The sequence below is a fragment of the Oncorhynchus nerka genome, linkage group LG14 (assembly GCF_034236695.1).
Source record: "Oncorhynchus nerka isolate Pitt River linkage group LG14, Oner_Uvic_2.0, whole genome shotgun sequence".
NCBI lineage: Eukaryota > Metazoa > Chordata > Actinopteri > Salmoniformes > Salmonidae > Oncorhynchus > Oncorhynchus nerka.
In genome coordinates this window covers 26,809,200-26,829,944 of record NC_088409.1, presented here as the reverse complement: position 1 = coordinate 26,829,944, position 20,745 = coordinate 26,809,200, and the positions used below count along the sequence as shown (strand labels likewise).

General features: G+C 62.3%; 1 protein-coding gene across 1 annotated transcript in view; it reads right to left on the bottom strand.

Annotated features, from left to right (window-relative positions):
* Window positions 1-1,166: 1,166 nt before the first annotated feature.
* Window positions 1,167-20,745, bottom strand: part of LOC135575041 (formin-2-like) — a 31,923-nt gene continuing 12,344 nt past the window's right edge. Inside the window, exons 2-8 of the mRNA XM_065027181.1 lie at window positions 14,743-14,850; window positions 11,351-11,817; window positions 8,530-8,643; window positions 5,785-6,391; window positions 4,958-5,076; window positions 4,877-4,901; window positions 1,167-1,451 (exon numbers count right to left, since the gene is read on the bottom strand). Of these exons, the coding sequence (XP_064883253.1) occupies window positions 1,167-1,451; window positions 4,877-4,901; window positions 4,958-5,076; window positions 5,785-6,391; window positions 8,530-8,643; window positions 11,351-11,817; window positions 14,743-14,850 (1,725 nt within the window). The remainder of the gene's footprint in view (window positions 1,452-4,876; window positions 4,902-4,957; window positions 5,077-5,784; window positions 6,392-8,529; window positions 8,644-11,350; window positions 11,818-14,742; window positions 14,851-20,745) is intronic.

The window sequence follows — 20,745 nt, the reverse complement described above, 5'->3', positions numbered from 1 at the left end:
GCTATGGTGGTCTGCGTGAAACATGATGGTATTACAGACTCAGACAGGGAGAGGTTGAAAATGTCAGTGAAGGCACTTGCCAGTTGGTCAGTGCATGCTCAGAGTACACGTCCTGGTAATCCGTCTGGCCCTGCGGCCTTGTGAATGTTGACCTGTTTAAAGGTCTTACTCACATTGGCTGTGGAGAGCGTAATCACACAGTCATCCGGAACAGCTGATGACCTCATACATGTTTCAATGTTACTTGCCTCGAAGCGAGCATATAAGTTATTTAGCTCGTCTGGTATGCTCGTGTCACAGGGCAGCTCTTGGCTGTGCTTGCCTTTGTAGTCTGTAATAGTTTGCAGGCCCTGCCACATCCAACAAGCGTCAGAGCCGGTGTAGTACGATTCAATCTACGTCCTGTATTGACGCTTTGCCTGTTTGATGGTTCGTTGGAGGGCATAGTGGATTTCTTATAAGCTTCCGGGTTAGAGTCCCGCTCCTTCAAAGCGGCAGCTCTACCCTTTAGCTCAGTGTGGATGCTTCCTGTAATCCATGGCTTCTGGTTGGGGTATGTACGTACAGTCACTGTGGGGACGACGTCCTCGATGCACTTATTGATAAAGCCAGTGACAGATGTGGTGTACTCCTCAATGTCATCGGAAGAATCCCGGAACACGTTCCAGTCTGTGCTAGCAAGGCAGTCCTGTAGTTTAGCATCTGCTTCATCTGACCATTTTTTTAATAGAGGAGAACACAAAGCTCCAGTGAAAAGTGCTTTATGAATATAAACCATTGCTGTATATACTGTAGAACACCCATTAGGTATTTCACTGCTCCAGAACCCCAGTCCAGTCCAGTCCTGTTATGGAAACGGTTTCAGCAGTTCTATTTAAATCGTTGTCCCAAAGAACAGGTACAAAATCAACAGAGCAGCGTTCTTAGATTCTCACCCAAAATCTCCCTCATTGTCAGCAGTAGGGCAGTCTGTCTGGCATTCTGTCTGCTGGAACCTTTTTTCTTATGTCTTTGCCGGTCTCTCTCTCCTTCCTCCCTCTTTCTCTGCCTGTACTGCCCAGCTCATGACCCTGTGGGTGTAGGGGGACACCCTTGTCCCGCTGTCTCCCCCTGGTGGACAGAGACACCCCCTCAGACCCACAGGGAAACAGGAAGTAGTCACAGGGCTAAGTAAAGTGGTCAACTGAGACGGGCAGACGGGTGGTAGCTCTGTGACAAGCCGGGGAGGTACATGGAGGAGAGGCTGGAGGTGTGCTCTCTGGTGGGAGGTGCTGCTGGGAGTAGTAGGTCAGGCCCACTATGGAGGCGCAGGAGGAGGATGCCAGGAGGAAGAGAAGGAGTATACGGTGATGTGTCCACACCCAGGGCTTCACTTCCTCTTCAGACTGGGGCTTGGGCTCAGGAAGGGTATCCAGCTGGGGTAGGGGCTTGGGCTCAGGAAGGGTATCCAGCTGGGGTAGGGGCTTGGGCTCAGGAAGGGTATCCAGCTGGGGTAGGGGCTTGGGCTCAGGAAGGGTATCGGGCTGGGGTAGGGGCTTGGGCTCAGGAAGGGTATCGGGCTGGGGTAGGGGCTGGGGCTCAGGAAGGGTATCAGGCTGGGGTAGGGGCTGGGTTAGGGGCTGGGGCTCAGAAGGCTATCCAGCTGGGGTAGGGGCTTGGGCTCAGGAAGGGTATCCAGCTGGGGTAGGGGCTTGGGCTCAGGAAGGGTATCGGGCTGGGGTAGGGGCTTGGGCTCAGGAAGGGTATCGGGCTGGGGTAGGGGCTTGGGCTCAGGAAGGGTATCGGGCTGGGGTAGGGGCTGGGGCTCAGGAAGGGTATCAGGCTGGGGTAGGGGCTGGGTTAGGGGCTGGGGCTCAGGAAGGCTATCCAGCTGGGGTAGGGGCTGGGGCTCAGGAAGGCTATCCAGCTGGGGTAGGGGCTGGGTTAGGGGCTGGGGCTTAGGAAGGCTATCCAGCTGGGGTAGGGGCTGGGGCTCAGGAAGGCTATTCAGCTGGGGTAGGGGCTGGGTTAGGGGCTGGGGCTCAGGAAGGCTATCCAGCTGGGGTAGGGGCTGGGTTAGGGGCTGGGGCTTAGGAAGGCTATCCAGCTGGGGTAGGGGCTGGGGCTCAGGAAGGCTATTCAGCTGGGGTAGGGGCTGGGTTAGGGGCTGGGGCTCAGGAAGGCTATCCAGCTGGGGTAGTGGATGGGTTAGGGCTTGGGCTCAGGAAGGGTATCCAGCTGGGGTAGGGGCTTGGGCTCAGGAAGGGTATCGGGCTGGGGTAGGGGCTGGGGTAGGGGCTTGGGCTCAGGAAGGGTATCGGGCTGGGGTAGGGGCTGGGTTAGGGGCTGGGGCTCAGGAAGGCTATCCAGCTGGGGTAGGGGCTGGGGCTCAGGAAGGCTATCCAGCTGGGGTAGGGGCTGGGTTAGGGGCTGGGGCTCAGGAAGGCTATCCAGCTGGGGTAGGGCTGGGGCTCAGGAAGGCTATTCAGCTGGGGTAGGGGCTGGGTTAGGGGCTGGGGCTCAGGAAGGCTATCCAGCTGGGGTAGTGGCTGGGTTAGGGGCTGGGGCTCAGGAAGGCTATCCAGCTGGGGTAGTGGCTGGGTTAGGGGCTGGGGCTCAGGAAGGCTATCCAGCTGGGGTAGGGGCTTGGGTAGTGGCTGGGGCTCAGGAAGGCTATCCAGCTGGGGTAGTGGCTGGGGCTCAGGAAGGGTATCGGGCTGGGGTAGGGGCTTGGGCTCAGGAAGGGTATCGGGCTGGGGTAGGGGCTGGGGTAGGGGCTTGGGCTCAGGAAGGGTATCGGGCTGGGGTAGGGGCTTGGGCTCAGGAAGGGTATCGGGCTGGGGTAGGGGCTGGGGCTCAGGAAGGGTATCGGGCTGGGGTAGGGGCTGGGGCTCAGGAAGGCTATCCAGCTGGGGTAGGGGCTGGGTTAGGGGCTGGGGCTCAGGAAGGCTATCCAGCTGGGGTAGGGGCTGGGGCTCAGGAAGGCTATTCAGCTGGGGTAGGGGCTGGGTTAGGGGCTGGGGCTCAGGAAGGCTATCCAGCTGGGGTAGTGGCTGGGTTAGGGGCTGGGGCTCAGGAAGGCTATCCAGCTGGGGTAGTGGCTGGGTTAGGGGCTGGGGCTCAGGAAGGCTATCCAGCTGGGGTAGGGGCTTGGGTAGTGGCTGGGGCTCAGGAAGGCTATCCAGCTGGGGTAGTGGCTGGGGCTCAGGAAGGCTATCCAGCTGGGGTAGGGGCTGGGCCTCAGAGAGATGATGTAGTTGGGACTGGAGCTGAAAGGGTATTAGAAGGGGGCTGCAGTTCAGTCAATCTAAACAAAATTGAAGGACAGTCAGTTTCATATCAGAATTATCATGATACACCTTTCTGCTTCATTTAAGACTAATTTGACACATGACAAATCTTATGGGCAACCCTAGCTCTGTGACAAGCCGGGGAGGTACATGGAGGAGAGGCTGGAGGTGTGCTCTCTGGTGGGAGGTGCTGCTGGGAGTAGTAGGTCAGGCCCACTATGGAGGTGCAGGAGGAGGATGCCAGGAGGAAGAGAAGGAGTATACGGTGATGTGTCCACACCCAGGGCTTCACCTCCTCTTCAGACTGGGGCTTGGGCTCAGGAAGGGTATCCAGCTGGGGTAGGGGCTTGGGCTCAGGAAGGGTATCCAGCTGGGGTAGGGGCTTGGGCTCAGGAAGGGTATCCAGCTGGGGTAGGGGCTTGGGCTCAGGAAGGGTATCCAGCTGGGGTAGGGGCTTGGGCTCAGGAAGGGTATCGGGCTGGGGTAGGGGCTGGGGCTCAGGAAGGGTATCAGGCTCAGCTGGGGTAGGGGCTGGGGCTCAGGAAGGCTATCCAGCTGGGGTAGGGGCTTGGGCTCAGGAAGGGTATCCAGCTGGGGTAGGGGCTTGGGCTCAGGAAGGGTATCCAGCTGGGGTAGGGGCTTGGGCTCAGGAAGGGTATCGGGCTGGGGTAGGGGCTTGGGCTCAGGAAGGGTATCGGGCTGGGGTAGGGGCTTGGGCTCAGGAAGGGTATCCAGGCTGGGGTAGGGGCTGGGTGGGGCTGGGGCTCAGGAAGGCTATCCAGCTGGGGTAGGGGCTGGGGCTCAGGAAGGCTATCCAGCTGGGGTAGGGGCTTGGGCTCAGGAAGGGTATCCAGCTGGGGTAGGGGCTGGGGCTCAGGAAGGCTATTCAGCTGGGGTAGGGGCTGGGTTAGGGGCTGGGGCTCAGGGAAGGCTATCCAGCTGGGGTAGGGGCTGGGTTAGGGCTGGGGCTTAGGAAGGCTATCCAGCTGGGGTAGGGGCTGGGGCTCAGGAAGGCTATTCAGCTGGGGTAGGGGCTGGGTTAGGGGCTGGGGCTCAGGAAGGCTATCCAGCTGGGGTAGTGGATGGGTTAGGGGCTTGGGCTCAGGAAGGGTATCCAGCTGGGGTAGGGGCTTGGGCTCAGGAAGGGTATCGGGCTGGGGTAGGGGCTGGGGGAAGGGTAGGGGCTTGGGCTCAGGAAGGGTATCGGGCTGGGGTAGGGGCTGGGTTAGGGGCTGGGGCTCAGGAAGGCTATCCAGCTGGGGTAGGGGCTGGGGCTCAGGAAGGCTATCCAGCTGGGGTAGGGGCTGGGTTAGGGGCTGGGGCTCAGGAAGGCTATCCAGCTGGGGGGCTAGGGGCTGGGGCTCAGGAAGGCTATTCAGCTGGGGTAGGGGCTGGGTTAGGGGCTGGGGCTCAGGAAGGCTATCCAGCTGGGGTAGTGGCTGGGTTAGGGGCTGGGGCTCAGGAAGGCTATCCAGCTGGGGTAGTGGCTGGGTTAGGGGCTGGGGCTCAGGAAGGCTATCCAGCTGGGGTAGGGGCTTGGGTAGTGGCTGGGGCTCAGGAAGGCTATCCAGCTGGGGTAGTGGCTGGGGCTCAGGAAGGGTATCGGGCTGGGGTAGGGGCTTGGGCTCAGGAAGGGTATCCAGGGCTGGGGTAGGGGCTGGGGTAGGGGCTTGGGCTCAGGAAGGGTATCGGGCTGGGGCTTGGGCTCAGGAAGGGTATCGGGCTGGGGTAGGGGCTGGGGCTCAGGAAGGGTATCGGGCTGGGGTAGGGGCTGGGTTAGGGGCTGGGGCTCAGGAAGGCTATCCAGCTGGGGTAGGGGCTGGGGCTCAGGAAGGCTATCCAGCTGGGGTAGGGGCTGGGCTCAGGGGCTGGGGCTCAGGAAGGCTATCCAGCTGGGGTAGGGGCTTGGGCTCAGGAAGGCTATTCAGCTGGGGTAGGGGCTGGGTTAGGGGCTGGGGCTCAGGAAGGCTATCCAGCTGGGGTAGTGGCTGGGTTAGGGGCTGGGCTCAGGAAGGCTATCCAGCTGGGGTAGTGGCTGGGTTAGGGGCTGGGGCTCAGGAAGGCTATCCAGCTGGGGTAGGGGCTTGGGTAGTGGCTGGGGCTCAGGAAGGCTATCCAGCTGGGGTAGTGGCTGGGGCTCAGGAAGGCTATCCAGCTGGGGTAGGGGCTGGGCCTCAGAGAGATGATGTAGTTGGGACTGGAGCTGAAAGGGTATTAGAAGGGGGCTGCAGTTCAGTCAATCTAAACAAAATTGAAGGACAGTCAGTTTCATATCAGAATTATCATGATACACCTTTCTGCTTCATTTAAGACTAATTTGACACATGACAAATCTTAGGGCAACCCTAGCTCTGGACAAGCCGGGAGGTACATGGAGGAGGGCTGGAGGTGTGCCTCTGGTGGGAGGTGCTGCTGGGGTAGGGCTTAGGTCAGGCCCAGCTATGGAGGTGCAGGAGGAGGATGCCAGGAGGAAGAGAAGGAGTATACGGTGATGTGTCCACACCCAGGGCTTCACCTCCTCTTCAGACTGGGGCTTGGGCTCAGGAAGGGTATCCAGCTGGGGTAGGGGCTTGGGCTCAGGAAGGGTATCCAGCTGGGGTAGGGGCTTGGGCTCAGGAAGGGTATCCAGCTGGGGTAGGGGCTTGGGCTCAGGAAGGGTATCCAGCTGGGGTAGGGGCTTGGGCTCAGGAAGGGTATCGGGCTGGGGTAGGGGCTTGGGCTCAGGAAGGCTATCCAGCTGGGGTAGGGGCTTGGGCTCAGGAAGGGTATCCAGCTGGGGTAGGGGCTTGGGCTCAGGAAGGGTATCCAGCTGGGGTAGGGGCTTGGGCTCAGGAAGGGTATCCAGCTGGGGTAGGGGCTTGGGCTCAGGAAGGGTATCGGGCTGGGGTAGGGGCTTGGGCTCAGGAAGGCTATCCAGCTGGGGTAGGGGCTTGGGCTCAGGAAGCGTATCCAGCTGGGGTAGGGGCTTGGGCTCAGGAAGGGTATCCAGCTGGGGTAGGGGCTTGGGCTCAGGAAGGGTATCCAGCTGGGGTAGGGGCTTGGGCTCAGGAAGGGTATCGGGCTGGGGTAGGGGCTTGGGCTCAGGAAGGCTATCCAGCTGGGGTAGGGGCTTGGGCTCAGGAAGAGAAGGAGTATACGTATCCAGCTGGGGTAGGGGCTTGGGCTCAGGAAGGGTATCCAGCTGGGGTAGGGGCTTGGGCTCAGGAAGGGTATCCAGCTGGGGTAGGGGCTTGGGCTTGGGCTCAGGAAGGCTATCCAGCTGGGGTAGGGGCTGGGTTAGGGGCTTGGGCTCAGGAAGGGTATCCAGCTGGGGTAGGGGCTTGGGCTTGGGCTCAGGAAGGGTATCAACCTGGGGTAGGGGCTTGGGCTCAGGAAGGGTATCCAGCTTTGGTAGGGGCTTGGGCTCAGGAAGGGTATCCAGCTGGGGTAGGGGCTTGGGCTCAGGAAGGGTATCCAGCTGGGTTAGGGCTTGGGCTCAGGAAGGGTATCCAGGTTTGGTAGGGGCTGGGGCTCAGGAAGGGTATCAGGCTGGGGTAGGGGCTGGGTTAGGGGCTGGGGCTCAGGAAGGCTATCCAGCTGGGGTAGGGGCTGGGGCTCAGGAAGGCTATCCAGCTGGGGTAGGGGCTGGGTTAGGGGCTGGGGCTTAGGAAGGCTATCCAGCTGGGGTAGGGGCTGGGGCTCAGGAAGGCTATTCAGCTGGGGTAGTGGCTGGGTTAGGGGCTGGGGCTCAGGAAGGCTATTCAGCTGGGGTAGGGGCTGGGTTAGGGGCTGGGGCTCAGGAAGGCTATCCAGCTGGGGTAGTGGCTGGGTTAGGGGCTGGGGCTCAGGAAGGCTATCCAGCTGGGGTAGTGGCTGGGTTAGGGGCTGGGGCTCAGGAAGGCTATCCAGCTGGGGTAGGGGCTTGGGTAGTGGCTGGGGCTCAGGAAGGCTATCCAGCTGGGGTAGGGGCTTGGGCTCAGGAAGGGTATCCAGCTGGGGTAGGGGCTTGGGCTCAGGAAGGGTATCCAGCTGGGGTAGGGGCTTGGGCTCAGGAAGGGTATCCAGCTTTGGTAGGGGCTTGGGCTCAGGAAGGGTATCCAGCTGGGGTAGGGGCTTGGGCTCAGGAAGGGTATCCAGCTGGGGTAGGGGCTTGTGCTCAGGAAGGGTGTCCAGCTGGGTTAGGGGCTTGGGCTCAGGAAGGGTATCCAGCTTTGGTAGGGGCTTGGGCTCAGGAAGGGTATCCAGCTTTGGCAGGGGCTTGGGCTCAGGAAGGGTATCCAGCTGGGGTAGGGGCTTGGGCTCAGGAAGGGTATCCAGCTTTGGTAGGGGCTTGGGCTCAGGAAGGGTATCCAGCTTTGGTAGGGGCTTGGGCTCAGGAAGGGTATCCAGCTGGGGTAGGGGCTTGGGCTCAGGAAGGGTATCCAGCTTTGGTAGGGCTTGGGCTCAGGAAGGGTATCCAGCTGGTAGGGGCTTGGGCTCAGGAAGGGTATCCAGCTGGGGTAGGGGCTTGGGCTCAGGAAGGGTATCCAGCTGGGTTAGGGGCTTGGGCTCAGGAAGGGTATCCAGCTTTGGTAGGGGCTTGGGCTCAGGAAGGCTTTACAGCTGGGGTAGGGGCTGGGGCTCAGGAAGGCTATCCAGCTGGGGTAGGGGCTTGGACTCAGGAAGGCTATCCAGCTGGGGTAGGGGCTTGGGCTCAGGAAGGCTATCCAGCTGGGTTTGGGGATTGGGCTCAGGAAAGCTATCCAGCTGGGGTAGGGGCTGGGGCTCAGGGAGGCTATCCAGCTGGGGTAGGGGCTGGGGCTCAGGGAGGCTATCCAGCTGGGGTAGGGCCTGGGTTAGGGGCTTGGGCTCAGGAAGGCTATCCAGCTGGGGTAGGGGCTGGGGCTCAGGAAGGCTATCCAGCTGGGTTAGGGGCTGGGGCTCAGGAAGGCTATCCAGCTGGGGTAGGGGCTGGGTTAGGGGCTTGGGCTCAGGAAGGCTATCCAGCTGGGGTAGGGCCTGGGGCTCAGGAAGGCTATCCAGCTGGGGTAGGGGCTGGGTTAGGGGCTGGGGCTCAGGAAGGCTATCCAGCTGGGGTAGGGGCTGGGGCTCAGGAAGACTACCCAAATGGGGTAGGGGCTTGGCTCAGGAAGGCTATTCAGCTGGGGTAGGGGCTGGGTTAGGGGCTGGGGCTCAGGAAGGCTATCCAGCTGGGGTAGGGGCTGGGTTAGGGGCTTGGGCTCAGGAAGGGTATCCAGCTGGGGTAGGGGCTTGGGCTCAGGAAGGGTATCGGGCTGGGGTAGGGGGCTGGGGTAGGGGCTTGGGCTCAGGAAGGGTATCGGGCTGGGGTAGGGGCTTGGGCTCAGGAAGGGTATCGGGCTGGGGTAGGGGCTGGGGCTCAGGGAAGGGTATCAGGCTGGGGGTAGGGGCTGGGTTAGGGGCTGGGGCTCAGGAAGGCTATCCAGCTGGGTTAGGGGCTGGGGCTCAGGAAGGCTATCCAGCTGGGTTAGGGGCTGGGGCTCAGGAAGGCTATCCAGCTGGGGTAGGGGCTGGGGCTCAGGAAGGCTATCCAGCTGGGGGAGGGGCTGGGTTAGGGGCTGGGGCTTAGGAAGGCTATCCAGCTGGGGTAGGGGCTGGGGCTCAGGAAGGCTATTCAGCTGGGGTAGGGGCTGGGTTAGGGGCTGGGGCTCAGGAAGGCTATCCAGCTGGGGTAGTGGCTGGGTTAGGGGCTGGGGCTCAGGAAGGCTATCCAGCTGGGGTAGTGGCTGGGGTTCAGGAAGGCTATCCAGCTGGGGTAGGGGCTGGGCCTCAGAGAGATGATGTAGTTGGGACTGGAGCTGAAAGGGTATTAGAAGGGGGCTGCAGTTCAGTCAATCTAAACAAAATTGAAGAACAGTCAGTTTCATATCAGAATTATCATGATACACCTTTCTGCTTCATTTAAGACTAATTTGACACATGACAAATCTTATGGGCAACCCTAGCTCTGTGACAAGCCGGGGAGGTACATGGAGGAGAGGCTGGAGGTGTGCTCTCTGGTGGGAGGTGCTGCTGGGAGTAGTAGGTCAGGCCCACTATGGAGGTGCAGGAGGAGGATGCCAGGAGGAAGAGAAGGAGTATACGGTGATGTGTCCACACCCAGGGCTTCACCTCCTCTTCAGACTGGGGCTTGGGCTCAGGAAGGGTATCCAGCTGGGGTAGGGGCTTGGGCTCAGGAAGGGTATCCAGCTGGGGTAGGGGCTTGGGCTCAGGAAGGGTATCCAGCTGGGGGTAGGGGCTTGGGCTCAGGAAGGGTATCCAGCTGGGGTAGGGGCTTGGGCTCAGGAAGGGTATCGGGCTGGGGTAGGGGCTTGGGCTCAGGAAGGCTATCCAGCTGGGGTAGGGGCTTGGGCTCAGGAAGGGTATCGGGCTGGGGTAGGGGCTTGGGCTTAGGAAGGGTATCCAGCTTTGGTAGGGGCTTGGGCTCAGGAAGGGTATCCAGCTGGGGTAGGGGCTTGGGCTCAGGAAGGGTATCCAGCTGGGTTAGGGGCTTGGGCTCAGGAAGGGTATCCAGCTTTGGTAGGGGCTGGGGCTCAGGAAGGGTATCAGGCTGGGGTAGGGGCTGGGTTAGGGGCTGGGGCTCAGGAAGGCTATCCAGCTGGGGTAGGGGCTGGGGCTCAGGAAGGCTATCCAGCTGGGGTAGGGGCTGGGTTAGGGGCTGGGGCTTAGGAAGGCTATCCAGCTGGGGTAGGGGCTGGTGCTCAGGAAGGCTATTCAGCTGGGGTAGTGGCTGGGGTAGGGGCTGGTGCTCAGGAAGGCTATTCAGCTGGGGTAGTGGCTGGGTTAGGGGCTGGGGCTCAGGAAGGCTATTCAGCTGGGGTAGGGGCTTGGGCTCAGGGTTCCAGGGCTGGGGCTCAGGGAAGGCTATCCAGCTGGGGTAGTGGCTGGGTTAGGGGCTGGGGCTCAGGAAGGCTATCCAGCTGGGGTAGTGGCTGGGTTAGGGGCTGGGGCTCAGGAAGGCTATCCAGCTGGGGTAGTGGCTGGGTTAGGGGCTGGGGCTCAGGAAGGCTATCCAGCTGGGGTAGGGGCTTGGGTAGTGGCTGGGGCTCAGGAAGGCTATCCAGCTGGGGTAGTGGCTGGGGCTCAGGAAGGCTATCCAGCTGGGGTAGGGGCTTGGGCTCAGGAAGGGTGTCCAGCTGGGTTAGGGGCTTGGGCTCAGGAAGGGTATCCAGCTTTGGTAGGGGCTTGGGCTCAGGAAGGCTTTACAGCTGGGGTAGGGGCTGGGGCTCAGGAAGGCTATCCAGCTGGGGTAGGGGCTTGGACTCAGGAAGGCTATCCAGCTGGGGTAGGGGCTTGGGCTCAGGAAGGCTATCCAGCTGGGGTAGGGGCTTGGGCTCAGGAAGGCTATCCAGCTGGGGTAGGGGCTGGGGCTCAGGAAGGCTATCCAGCTGGGGTAGTGGCTTGGGCTCAGGAAAGCTATCCAGCTGGGGTAGGGGTTGGGGCTCAGGAAGGCTATCCAGCTGGGTTTGGGGATTGGGCTCAGGAAAGCTATCCAGCTGGGGTAGGGGCTGGGGCTCAGGGAGGCTATCCAGCTGGGGTAGGGGCTTGGACTCAGGAAGGCTATCCAGCTGGGGTAGGGCCTTGGGCTCAGGAAGGCTATCCAGCTGGGGTAGGGGCTGGGGCTCAGGAAGGCTATCCAGCTGGGGTAGGGGCTTGGGCTCAGGAAAGCTATCCAGCTGGGGTAGGGGTTGGGGCTCAGGAAGGCTATCCAGCTGGGTTAGGGGCTGGGGCTCAGGAGGCTATCCAGCTGGGGTAGGGGCCTAGGTTAGGGGCTTGGGCTCAGGAAGGCTATCCAGCTGGGGTAGGGGCTGGGGCTCAGGAAGGCTATCCAGCTGGGTTAGGGGCTGGGGCTCAGGAAGGCTATCCAGCTGGGGTAGGGGCTGGGTTAGGGGCTTGGGCTCAGGAAGGCTATCCAGCTGGGGTAGGGGCTGGGGCTCAGGAAGGCTATCCAGCTGGGGTAGGGGCTGGGGCTCAGGAAGACTATCCAGCTGGGGTAGGGGCTGGGGCTCAGGAAGACTATCCAGCTGGGGTAGGGGCTTGGCTCAGGAAGGGTATCGGGCTGGGGTAGGGGCTGGGTTAGGGGCTTGGGCTCAGGAAGGGTATTGGGCTGGGGTAGGGGCTGGGGCTCAGGAAGGGTATCAGGCTGTGGTAGGGGCTGGGTTAGGGGCTTGGGCTCAGGAAGGGTATCGGGCTGGGGTAGGGGCTTGGGCTCAGGAAGGCTATCGGGCTGGGGTAGGGGCTTGGGCTCAGGAAGGCTATCCAGCTGGGGTAGGGGCTTGGGCTCAGGAAGTTTATCCAGCTGGGGTAGGGGCTTGGGCTCAGGAAGGCTATCCAGCTGGGGTAGGGGCTTGGGCTCAGGAAGGCTATCCAGCTGGGGTAGGGGCTTGGGCTCAGGAAGGCTATCCAGTTGGGGTAGGGGCTTGGGCGCAGGAAAGCTATCCAGCTGGGGTAGGGGTTGGGGCTCAGGAAGGCTATCCAGCTGGGGTAGGGGCTTGGGTAGTGGCTGGGGCTCAGGAAGGCTATCCAGCTGGGGTAGTGGCTGGGGCTCAGGAAGGCTATCCAGCTGGGGTAGGGGCTTGGGCTCAGGAAGGGTATCCAGCTGGGGTAGGGGCTTGGACTCAGGAAGGGTATCCAGCTGGGGTAGGGGCTTGGACTCAGGAAGGGTATCCAGCTTTGGTAGGGGCTTGGGCTCAGGAAGGGTATCCAGCTGGGGTAGGGGCTTGGGCTCAGGAAGGGTATCCAGCTGGGGTAGGTGCTTGGGCTCAGGAAGGGTGTCCAGCTGGGTTAGGGGCTTGGGCTCAGGAAGGGTATCCAGCTTTGGTAGGGGCTTGGGCTCAGGAAGGGTATCCAGCTTTGGTAGGGGCTTGGCCTCAGGAAGGGTATCCAGCTGGGGTAGGGGCTTGGGCTCAGGAAGGGTATCCAGCTTTGGTAGGGGCTTGGGCTCAGGAAGGGTATCCAGCTTTGGTAGGGGCTTGGGCTCAGGAAGGGTATCCAGCTGGGGTAGGGGCTTGGGCTCAGGAAGGGTATCCAGCTTTGGTAGGGGCTTGGGCTCAGGAAGGGTATCCAGCTGGGGTAGGGGCTTGGGCTCAGGAAGGGTATCCAGCTGGGTTAGGGGCTTGGGCTCAGGAAGGCTATCCAGCTGGGGTAGGGGCTTGGGCTCAGGAAGGCTATCCAGCTGGGGTAGGGGCTTGGGCTCAGGAAGGCTATCCAGCTGGGGTAGGGGCTTGGGCTCAGGAAGGCTATCCAGCTGGGGTAGGGGCTTGGGCTCAGGAAGGCTATCCAGCTGGGGTAGGGGCTGGGGCTCAGGAAGGCTATCCAGCTGGGGTAGGGGCTTGGACTCAGGAAGGCTATCCAGCTGGGGTAGGGGCTTGGGCTCAGGAAGGCTATCCAGCTGGGGTAGGGGCTTGGGCTCAGGAAGGCTATCCAGCTGGGGTAGGGGCTTGGGCTCAGGAAGGCTATCCAGCTGGGGTAGGGGCTTGGGCTCAGGAAGGCTATCCAGCTGGGGTAGGGGCTGGGGCTCAGGAAGGCTATCCAGCTGGGGTAGGGGCTTGGGCTCAGGAAAGCTATCCAGCTGGGGTAGGGGTTGGGGCTCAGGAAGGCTATCCAGCTGGGTTAGGGGCTTGGGCTCAGGAAGGGTATCCAGCTTTGGTAGGGGCTTGGGCTCAGGAAGGGTATCCAGCTTTGGTAGGGGCTTGGGCTCAGGAAGGCTTTACAGCTGGGGTAGGGGCTGGGGCTCAGGAAGGCTATCCAGCTGGGGTAGGGGCTTGGACTCAGGAAGGCTATCCAGCTGGGGTAGGGGCTTGGGCTCAGGAAGGCTATCCAGCTGGGGTAGGGGCTTGGGCTCAGGAAGGGTATCCAGCTTTGGTAGGGGCTTGGGCTCAGGAAGGGTATCCAGCTGGGGTAGGGGCTTGGGCTCAGGAAGGGTATCCAGCTTTGGTAGGGGCTTGGGCTCAGGAAGGGTATCCAGCTGGGGTAGGGGCTTGGGCTCAGGAAGGGTATCCAGCTGGGTTAGGGGCTTGGGCTCAGGAAGGCTATCCAGCTGGGGTAGGGGCTTGGGCTCAGGAAGGCTATCCAGCTGGGGTAGGGGCTTGGGCTCAGGAAGGCTATCCAGCTGGGGTAGGGGCTTGGGCTCAGGAAGGCTATCCAGCTGGGGTAGGGGCTGGGGCTCAGGAAGGCTATCCAGCTGGGGTAGGGGCTTGGGCTCAGGAAGGCTATCCAGCTGGGGTAGGGGCTGGGGCTCAGGAAGGCTATCCAGCTGGGGTAGGGGCTTGGGCTCAGGAAGGCTATCCAGCTGGGGTAGGGGCTTGGGCTCAGGAAGGCTATCCAGCTGGGGTAGGGGGCTGGGGCTCAGGAAGGCTATCCAGCTGGGGTAGGGGCTTGGGCTCAGGAAGCTATCCAGCTGGGGTAGGGGCTTGGGCTCAGGAAGGCTATCCAGCTGGGTTAGGGGCTTGGGCTCAGGAAGGGTATCCAGCTTTGGTAGGGGCTTGGGCTCAGGAAGGGTATCCAGCTGGGGTAGGGGCTTGGGCTCAGGAAGGCTTCCAGCTGGGGTAGGGGCTGGGGCTCAGGAAGGCTATCCAGCTGGGGTAGGGGCTTGGACTCAGGAAGGCTATCCAGCTGGGGTAGGGGCTTGGGCTCATCCAGCTGGGGTAGGGGCTTGGGCTCAGGAAGGCTATCCAGCTGGGGTAGGGGCTGGGGCTCAGGAAGGCTATCCAGCTGGGGTAGGGGCTGGGGCTCAGGAAGGCTATCCAGCTGGGGGGCTGGGGCTCAGGAAGGCTTGGGCTCAGGAAGGCTATCCAGCTGGGGTAGGGGTTGGGGCTCAGGAAGGCTATCCAGCTGGGTTTGGGGGCTTGGGCTCAGGAAAGCTATCCAGCTGGGGTAGGGGCTGGGGCTCAGGAGGCTATCCAGCTGGGGTAGGGCCTGGGTTAGGGCTTGGGCTCAGGAAGGCTATCCAGCTGGGGTAGGGGCTGGGGCTCAGGAAGGCTATCCAGCTGGGTTAGGGGCTGGGGCTCAGGAAGGCTATCCAGCTGGGGTAGGGGCTGGGTTAGGGCTTGGGCTCAGGAAGGCTATCCAGCTGGGGTAGGGGCTTGGGCTCAGGAAGGCTATCCAGCTGGGGTAGGGGCTTGGGCTCAGGAAGGCTATCCAGCTGGGGTAGGGGCTGGGGCTCAGGAAGGCTATCCAGCTGGGGTAGGGGCTGGGTTAGGGGCTTGGGGTCAGGAAGGCTATCCAGCTGGGGTAGGGGCTGGGGCTCAGGAAGACTATCCAGCTGGGGTAGGGGCTTGGCTCAGGAAGGCTATCCAGCTGGGGTAGGGGCTGGGGCTCAGGAAGACTATCCAGCTGGGGTAGGGGCTGGGGCTCAGGAAGACTATCCAGCTGGGGTAGGGGCTGGGGCTCAGGAAGACTATCCAGCTGGGGTAGGGGCTTGGCTCAGGAAGGGTATCGGGCTGGGGTAGGGGCTTGGCTCAGGAAGGGTATCGGGCTGGGGTAGGGGCTGCGGTAGGGGCTTGGGGTCAGGAAGGGTATTGGGCTGGGGCTCAGGAAGGGTATCAGGCTGGGGTAGGGGCTGGGGCTCAGGAAGGCTATCCAGCTGGGGTAGGGGCTTGGGCTCAGGAAGGCTATCCAGCTGGGGTAGGGTCTTGGACTCAGGAAGGCTATCCAGCTGGGGTAGGGGCTTGGGCTCAGGAAGTTTATCCAGCTGGGGTAGGGGCTTGGGCTCAGGAAGGCTATCCAGCTGGGGTAGGGGCTTGGGCTCAGGAAGGCTATCCAGCTGGGGTAGGGGCTTGGGCTGGCTGGGGTCAGGAAAAGCTATCCAGCTGGGGTAGGGGCTTGGGCTCAGGAAGGCTATCCAGCTGGGGTAGGGGCTTGGGCTCAGGAAGGCTATCCAGCTGGGGTAGGGGCTGGGGCTCAGGAAGGCTATCCAGCTGGGTTTGGGGATTGGGCTCAGGAAAGCTATCCAGCTGGGGTAGGGGATGGGGCTCAGGGAGGCTATCCAGCTGGGGTAGGGCCTGGGTTAGGGGCTTGGGCTCAGGAAGGCTATCCAGCTGGGGTAGGGGCTGGGGCTCAGGAAGGCTATCCAGCTGGGTTAGGGGCTGGGGCTCAGGAAGGCTATCCAGCTGGGGTAGGGGCTGGGTTAGGGGCTTGGGCTCAGGAAGGCTATCCAGCTGGGGTAGGGGCTGGGGCTCAGGAAGGCTATCCAGCTGGGGTAGGGGCTGGGTTAGGGGCTTGGGCTCAGGAAGGCTATCCAGCTGGGGTAGGGGCTGGAGCTCAGGAAGACTATCCAGCTGGGGTAGGGGCTTGGCTCAGGAAGGCTATCCAGCTGGGGTAGGGGCTGGGGCTCAGGAAGACTATCCAGCTGGGGTAGGGGCTGGGGCTCAGGAAGACTATCCAGCTGGGGTAGGGGCTTGGCTCAGGAAGGGTATCGGGCTGGGGTAGGGGCTGGGTTAGGGGCTTGGGCTCAGGAAGGGTATTGGGCTGGGTTAGGGGCTTGGGCTCAGGAAGGGTATCCAGCTGGGGTAGGGGCTGGGGCTCAGGAAGGCTATCCAGCTGGGTTAGGGGCTTGGGCTCAGGAAGGCTATCCAGCTGGGGTAGGGGCTGGGGCTCAGGAAGACTATCCAGCTGGGGTAGGGGCTTGGCTCAGGAAGGCTATCCAGCTGGGGTAGGGGCTGGGGCTCAGGAAGACTATCCAGCTGGGGTAGGGGCTGGGGCTCAGGAAGACTATCCAGCTGGGGTAGGGGCTTGGCTCAGGAAGGGTATCGGGCTGGGGTAGGGGCTGGGTTAGGGGCTTGGGCTCAGGAAGGGTATTGGGCTGGGGTAGGGGCTGGGGCTCAGGAAGGGTATCAGGCTGTGGTAGGGGCTGGGTTAGGGGCTTGGGCTCAGGAAGGGTATCCAGCTGGGGTAGGGGCTTGGGCTCAGGAAGGCTATCGGGCTGGGGTAGGGGCTTGGGCTCAGGAAGGCTATCCAGCTGGGGTAGGGGCTTGGGCTCAGGAAGTTTATCCAGCTGGGGTAGGGGCTTGGGCTCAGGAAGGCTATCCAGCTGGGGTAGGGGCTTGGGCTCAGGAAGGCTATCCAGTTGGGGTAGGGGCTTGGGCGCAGGAAAGCTATCCAGCTGGGGTAGGGGTTGGGGCTCAGGAAGGCTATCCAGCTGGGGTAGGGGCTTGGGTAGTGGCTGGGGCTCAGGAAGGCTATCCAGCTGGGGTAGTTGCTGGGGCTCAGGAAGGCTATCCAGCTGGGTTAGGGGCTTGGGCTCAGGAAGTTTATCCAGCTGGGGTAGGGGCTTGGGCTCAGGAAGGCTATCCAGCTGGGGTAGGGGCTTGGGCTCAGGAAGGCTATCCAGTTGGGGTAGGGGCTTGGGCGCAGGAAAGCTATCCAGCTGGGGTAGGGGTTGGGGCTCAGGAAGGCTATCCAGCTGGGGTAGGGGCTTGGGTAGTGGCTGGGGCTCAGGAAGGCTATCCAGCTGGGGTAGTGGCTGGGACTCAGGAAGGCTATCCAGCTGGGTTAGGGGCTTGGGCTCAGGAAGGGTATCCAGCTGGGGTAGGGGCTTGGACTCAGGAAGGGTATCCAGCTGGGGTAGGGGCTTGGACTCAGGAAGGGTATCCAGCTTTGGTAGGGGCTTGGGCTCAGGAAGGGTATCCAGCTGGGGTAGGGGCTTGGGCTCAGGAAGGGTATCCAGCTTTGGTAGGGGCTTGGGCTCAGGAAGGGTATCCAGCTTTGGTAGGGGCTTGGGCTCAGGAAGGGTATCCAGCTGGGGTAGGGGCTTGGGCTCAGGAAGGGTATCCAGCTTTGGTAGGGGCTTGGGCTCAGGAAGGGTATCCAGCTGGGGTAGGGGCTTGGGCTCAGGAAGGGTATCCAGCTGGGTTAGGGGCTTGGGCTCAGGAAGGGTATCCAGCTTTGGTAGGGGTTTGGGCTCAGGAAGGCTTTACAGCTGGGGTAGGGGCTGGGGCTCAGGAAGGCTATCCAGCTGGGGTAGGGGCTTGGACTCAGGAAGGCTATCCAGCTGGGGTAGGGGCTTGGGCTCAGGAAGGCTATCCAGCTGGGGTAGGGGCTTGGGCTCAGGAAGGGTATCCAGCTTTGGTAGGGGCTGGGGCTCAGGAAGGGTATCAGGCTGGGGTAGGGGCTGGGTTAGGGGCTGGGGCTCAGGAAGGCTATCCAGCTGGGGTAGGGGCTGGGGCTCAGGAAGGCTATCCAGCTGGGGTAGGGGCTGGGTTAGGGGCTGGGGCTTAGGAAGGCTATCCAGCTGGGGTAGGGGCTGGTGCTCAGGAAGGCTATTCAGCTGGGGTAGTGGCTGGGGTAGGGGCTGGTGCTCAGGAAGGCTATTCAGCTGGGGTAGTGGCTGGGTTAGGGGCTGGGGCTCAGGAAGGCTATTCAGCTGGGGTAGGGGCTGGGTTAGGGGCTGGGGCTCAGGAAGGCTATCCAGCTGGGGTAGTGGCTGGGTTAGGGGCTGGGGCTCAGGAAGGCTATCCAGCTGGGGTAGTGGCTGGGTTAGGGGCTGGGGCTCAGGAAGGCTATCCAGCTGGGGTAGTGGCTGGGTTAGGGGCTGGGGCTCAGGAAGGCTATCCAGCTGGGGTAGGGGCTTGGGTAGTGGCTGGGGCTCAGGAAGGCTATCCAGCTGGGGTAGTGGCTGGGGCTCAGGAAGGCTATACAGCTGGGGTAGGGGCTTGGGCTCAGGAAGGGTATCCAGCTGGGGTAGGGGCTTGGGCTCAGGAAGGGTATCCAGCTGGGGTAGGGGCTTGGGCTCAGGAAGGGTATCCAGCTTTGGTAGGGGCTTGGGCTCAGGAAGGGTATCCAGCTGGGGTAGGGGCTTGGGCTCAGGAAGGGTATCCAGCTGGGGTAGGGGCTTGGGCTCAGGAAGGGTGTCCAGCTGGGTTAGGGGCTTGGGCTCAGGAAGGGTATCCAGCTTTGGTAGGGGCTTGGGCTCAGGAAGGGTATCCAGCTTTGGTAGGGGCTTGGGCTCAGGAAGGGTATCCAGCTGGGGTAGGGGCTTGGGCTCAGGAAGGGTATCCAGCTGGGGTAGGGGCTTGGGCTCAGGAAGGGTATCCAGCTTTGGTAGGGGCTTGGGCTCAGGAAGGGTATCCAGCTGGGGTAGGGGCTTGGGCTCAGGAAGGCTTTACAGCTGGGGTAGGGGCTGGGGCTCAGGAAGGCTATCCAGCTGGGGTAGGGGCTTGGACTCAGGAAGGCTATCCAGCTGGGGTAGGGGCTTGGGCTCAGGAAGGCTATCCAGCTGGGGTAGGGGCTTGGGCTCAGGAAGGCTATCCAGCTGGGGTAGGGGCTGGGGCTCAGGAAGGCTATCCAGCTGGGGTAGTGGCTTGGGCTCAGGAAAGCTATCCAGCTGGGGTAGGGGTTGGGGCTCAGGAAGGCTATCCAGCTGGGTTTGGGGATTGGGCTCAGGAAAGCTATCCAGCTGGGGTAGGGGCTGGGGCTCAGGGAGGCTATCCAGCTGGGGTAGGGGCTTGGACTCAGGAAGGCTATCCAGCTGGGGTAGGGCCTTGGGCTCAGGAAGGCTATCCAGCTGGGGTAGGGGCTGGGGCTCAGGAAGGCTATCCAGCTGGGGTAGGGGCTTGGGCTCAGGAAAGCTATCCAGCTGGGGTAGGGGTTGGGGCTCAGGAAGGCTATCCAGCTGGGTTAGGGGCTGGGGCTCAGGGAGGCTATCCAGCTGGGGTAGGGCCTAGGTTAGGGGCTTGGGCTCAGGAAGGCTATCCAGCTGGGGTAGGGGCTGGGGCTCAGGAAGGCTATCCAGCTGGGTTAGGGGCTGGGGCTCAGGAAGGCTATCCAGCTGGGGTAGGGGCTGGGTTAGGGGCTTGGGCTCAGGAAGGCTATCCAGCTGGGGTAGGGGCTGGGGCTCAGGAAGGCTATCCAGCTGGGGTAGGGGCTGGGGCTCAGGAAGACTATCCAGCTGGGGTAGGGGCTGGGGCTCAGGAAGGCTATCCAGCTGGGGTAGTGGCTTGGGCTCAGGAAAGCTATCCAGCTGGGGTAGGGGTTGGGGCTCAGGAAGGCTATCCAGCTGGGTTTGGGGATTGGGCTCAGGAAAGCTATCCAGCTGGGGTAGGGGCTGGGGCTCAGGGAGGCTATCCAGCTGGGGTAGGGGCTTGGACTCAGGAAGGCTATCCAGCTGGGGTAGGGCCTTGGGCTCAGGAAGGCTATCCAGCTGGGGTAGGGGCTGGGGCTCAGGAAGGCTATCCAGCTGGGGTAGGGGCTTGGGCTCAGGAAAGCTATCCAGCTGGGGTAGGGGTTGGGGCTCAGGAAGGCTATCCAGCTGGGTTAGGGGCTGGGGCTCAGGAGGCTATCCAGCTGGGGTAGGGCCTGGGGGGCTTGGGCTCAGGAAGGCTATCCAGCTGGGGTAGGGGCTGGGGCTCAGGAAGGCTATCCAGCTGGGTTAGGGGCTGGGGCTCAGGAAGGCTATCCAGCTGGGGTAGGGTGGGGGCTTGGGCTCAGGAAGGCTATCCAGCTGGGGTAGGGGCTGGGGCTCAGGAAGGCTATCCAGCTGGGGTAGGGGCTGGGGCTCAGGAAGACTATCCAGCTGGGGTAGGGGCTGGGGCTCAGGAAGACTATCCAGCTGGGGTAGGGGCTTGGGCTCAGGAAGGGTATTGGGCTGGGGTAGGGGCTGGGGCTCAGGAAGGGTATCAGGCTGTGGTAGGGGCTTAGGGGCTTGGGCTCAGGAAGGGTATCGGGCTGGGGTAGGGGCTTGGGCTCAGGAAGGCTATCCAGCTGGGGTAGGGGCTTGGGCTCAGGAAGGCTATCCAGCTGGGGTAGGGGCTTGGGCTCAGGAAGGGTTATCCAGCTGGGGTAGGGGCTGGGCTCAGGAAGGCTATCCAGCTGGGGTAGGGGCTTGGGCTCAGGAAGGCTATCCAGCTGGGGTAGGGGCTTGGGCTCAGCTATCCAGTTGGGGTAGGGCTTGGCGCAGGAAAGAGCTGGGGTAGGGGTTGGGGCTCAGGAAGGCTATCCAGCTGGGGTAGGGGCTTGGGTAGTGGCTGGGGCTCAGGAAGGCTATCCAGCTGGGGTAGTGGCTGGGGCTCAGGAAGGCTATCCAGCTGGGGTAGGGGCTTGGGCTCAGGAAGGGTATCCAGCTGGGGTAGGGGCTTGGACTCAGGAAGGGTATCCAGCTGGGGTAGGGGCTTGGGCTCAGGAAGGGTATCCAGCTTTGGTAGGGGCTTGGGCTCAGGAAGGCTATCCAGCTGGGGTAGGGGCTTGGGCTCAGGAAGGCTTTCCAGCTGGGGTAGGGGCTGGGGCTCAGGAAGGCTATCCAGCTGGGGTAGGGGCTTGGACTCAGGAAGGCTATCCAGCTGGGGTAGGGGCTTGGGCTCAGGAAGGCTATCCAGCTGGGGTAGGGGCTTGGGCTCAGGAAGGCTATCCAGCTGGGGTAGGGGCTTGGGCTCAGGAAGGGTATCCAGCTGGGGGCTAGGGGCTTGGGCTCAGGAAGGGTATCCAGCTTTGGGTAGGGGCTTGGGCTCAGGAAGGCTATCCAGCTGGGGTAGGGGCTTGGGGCTCA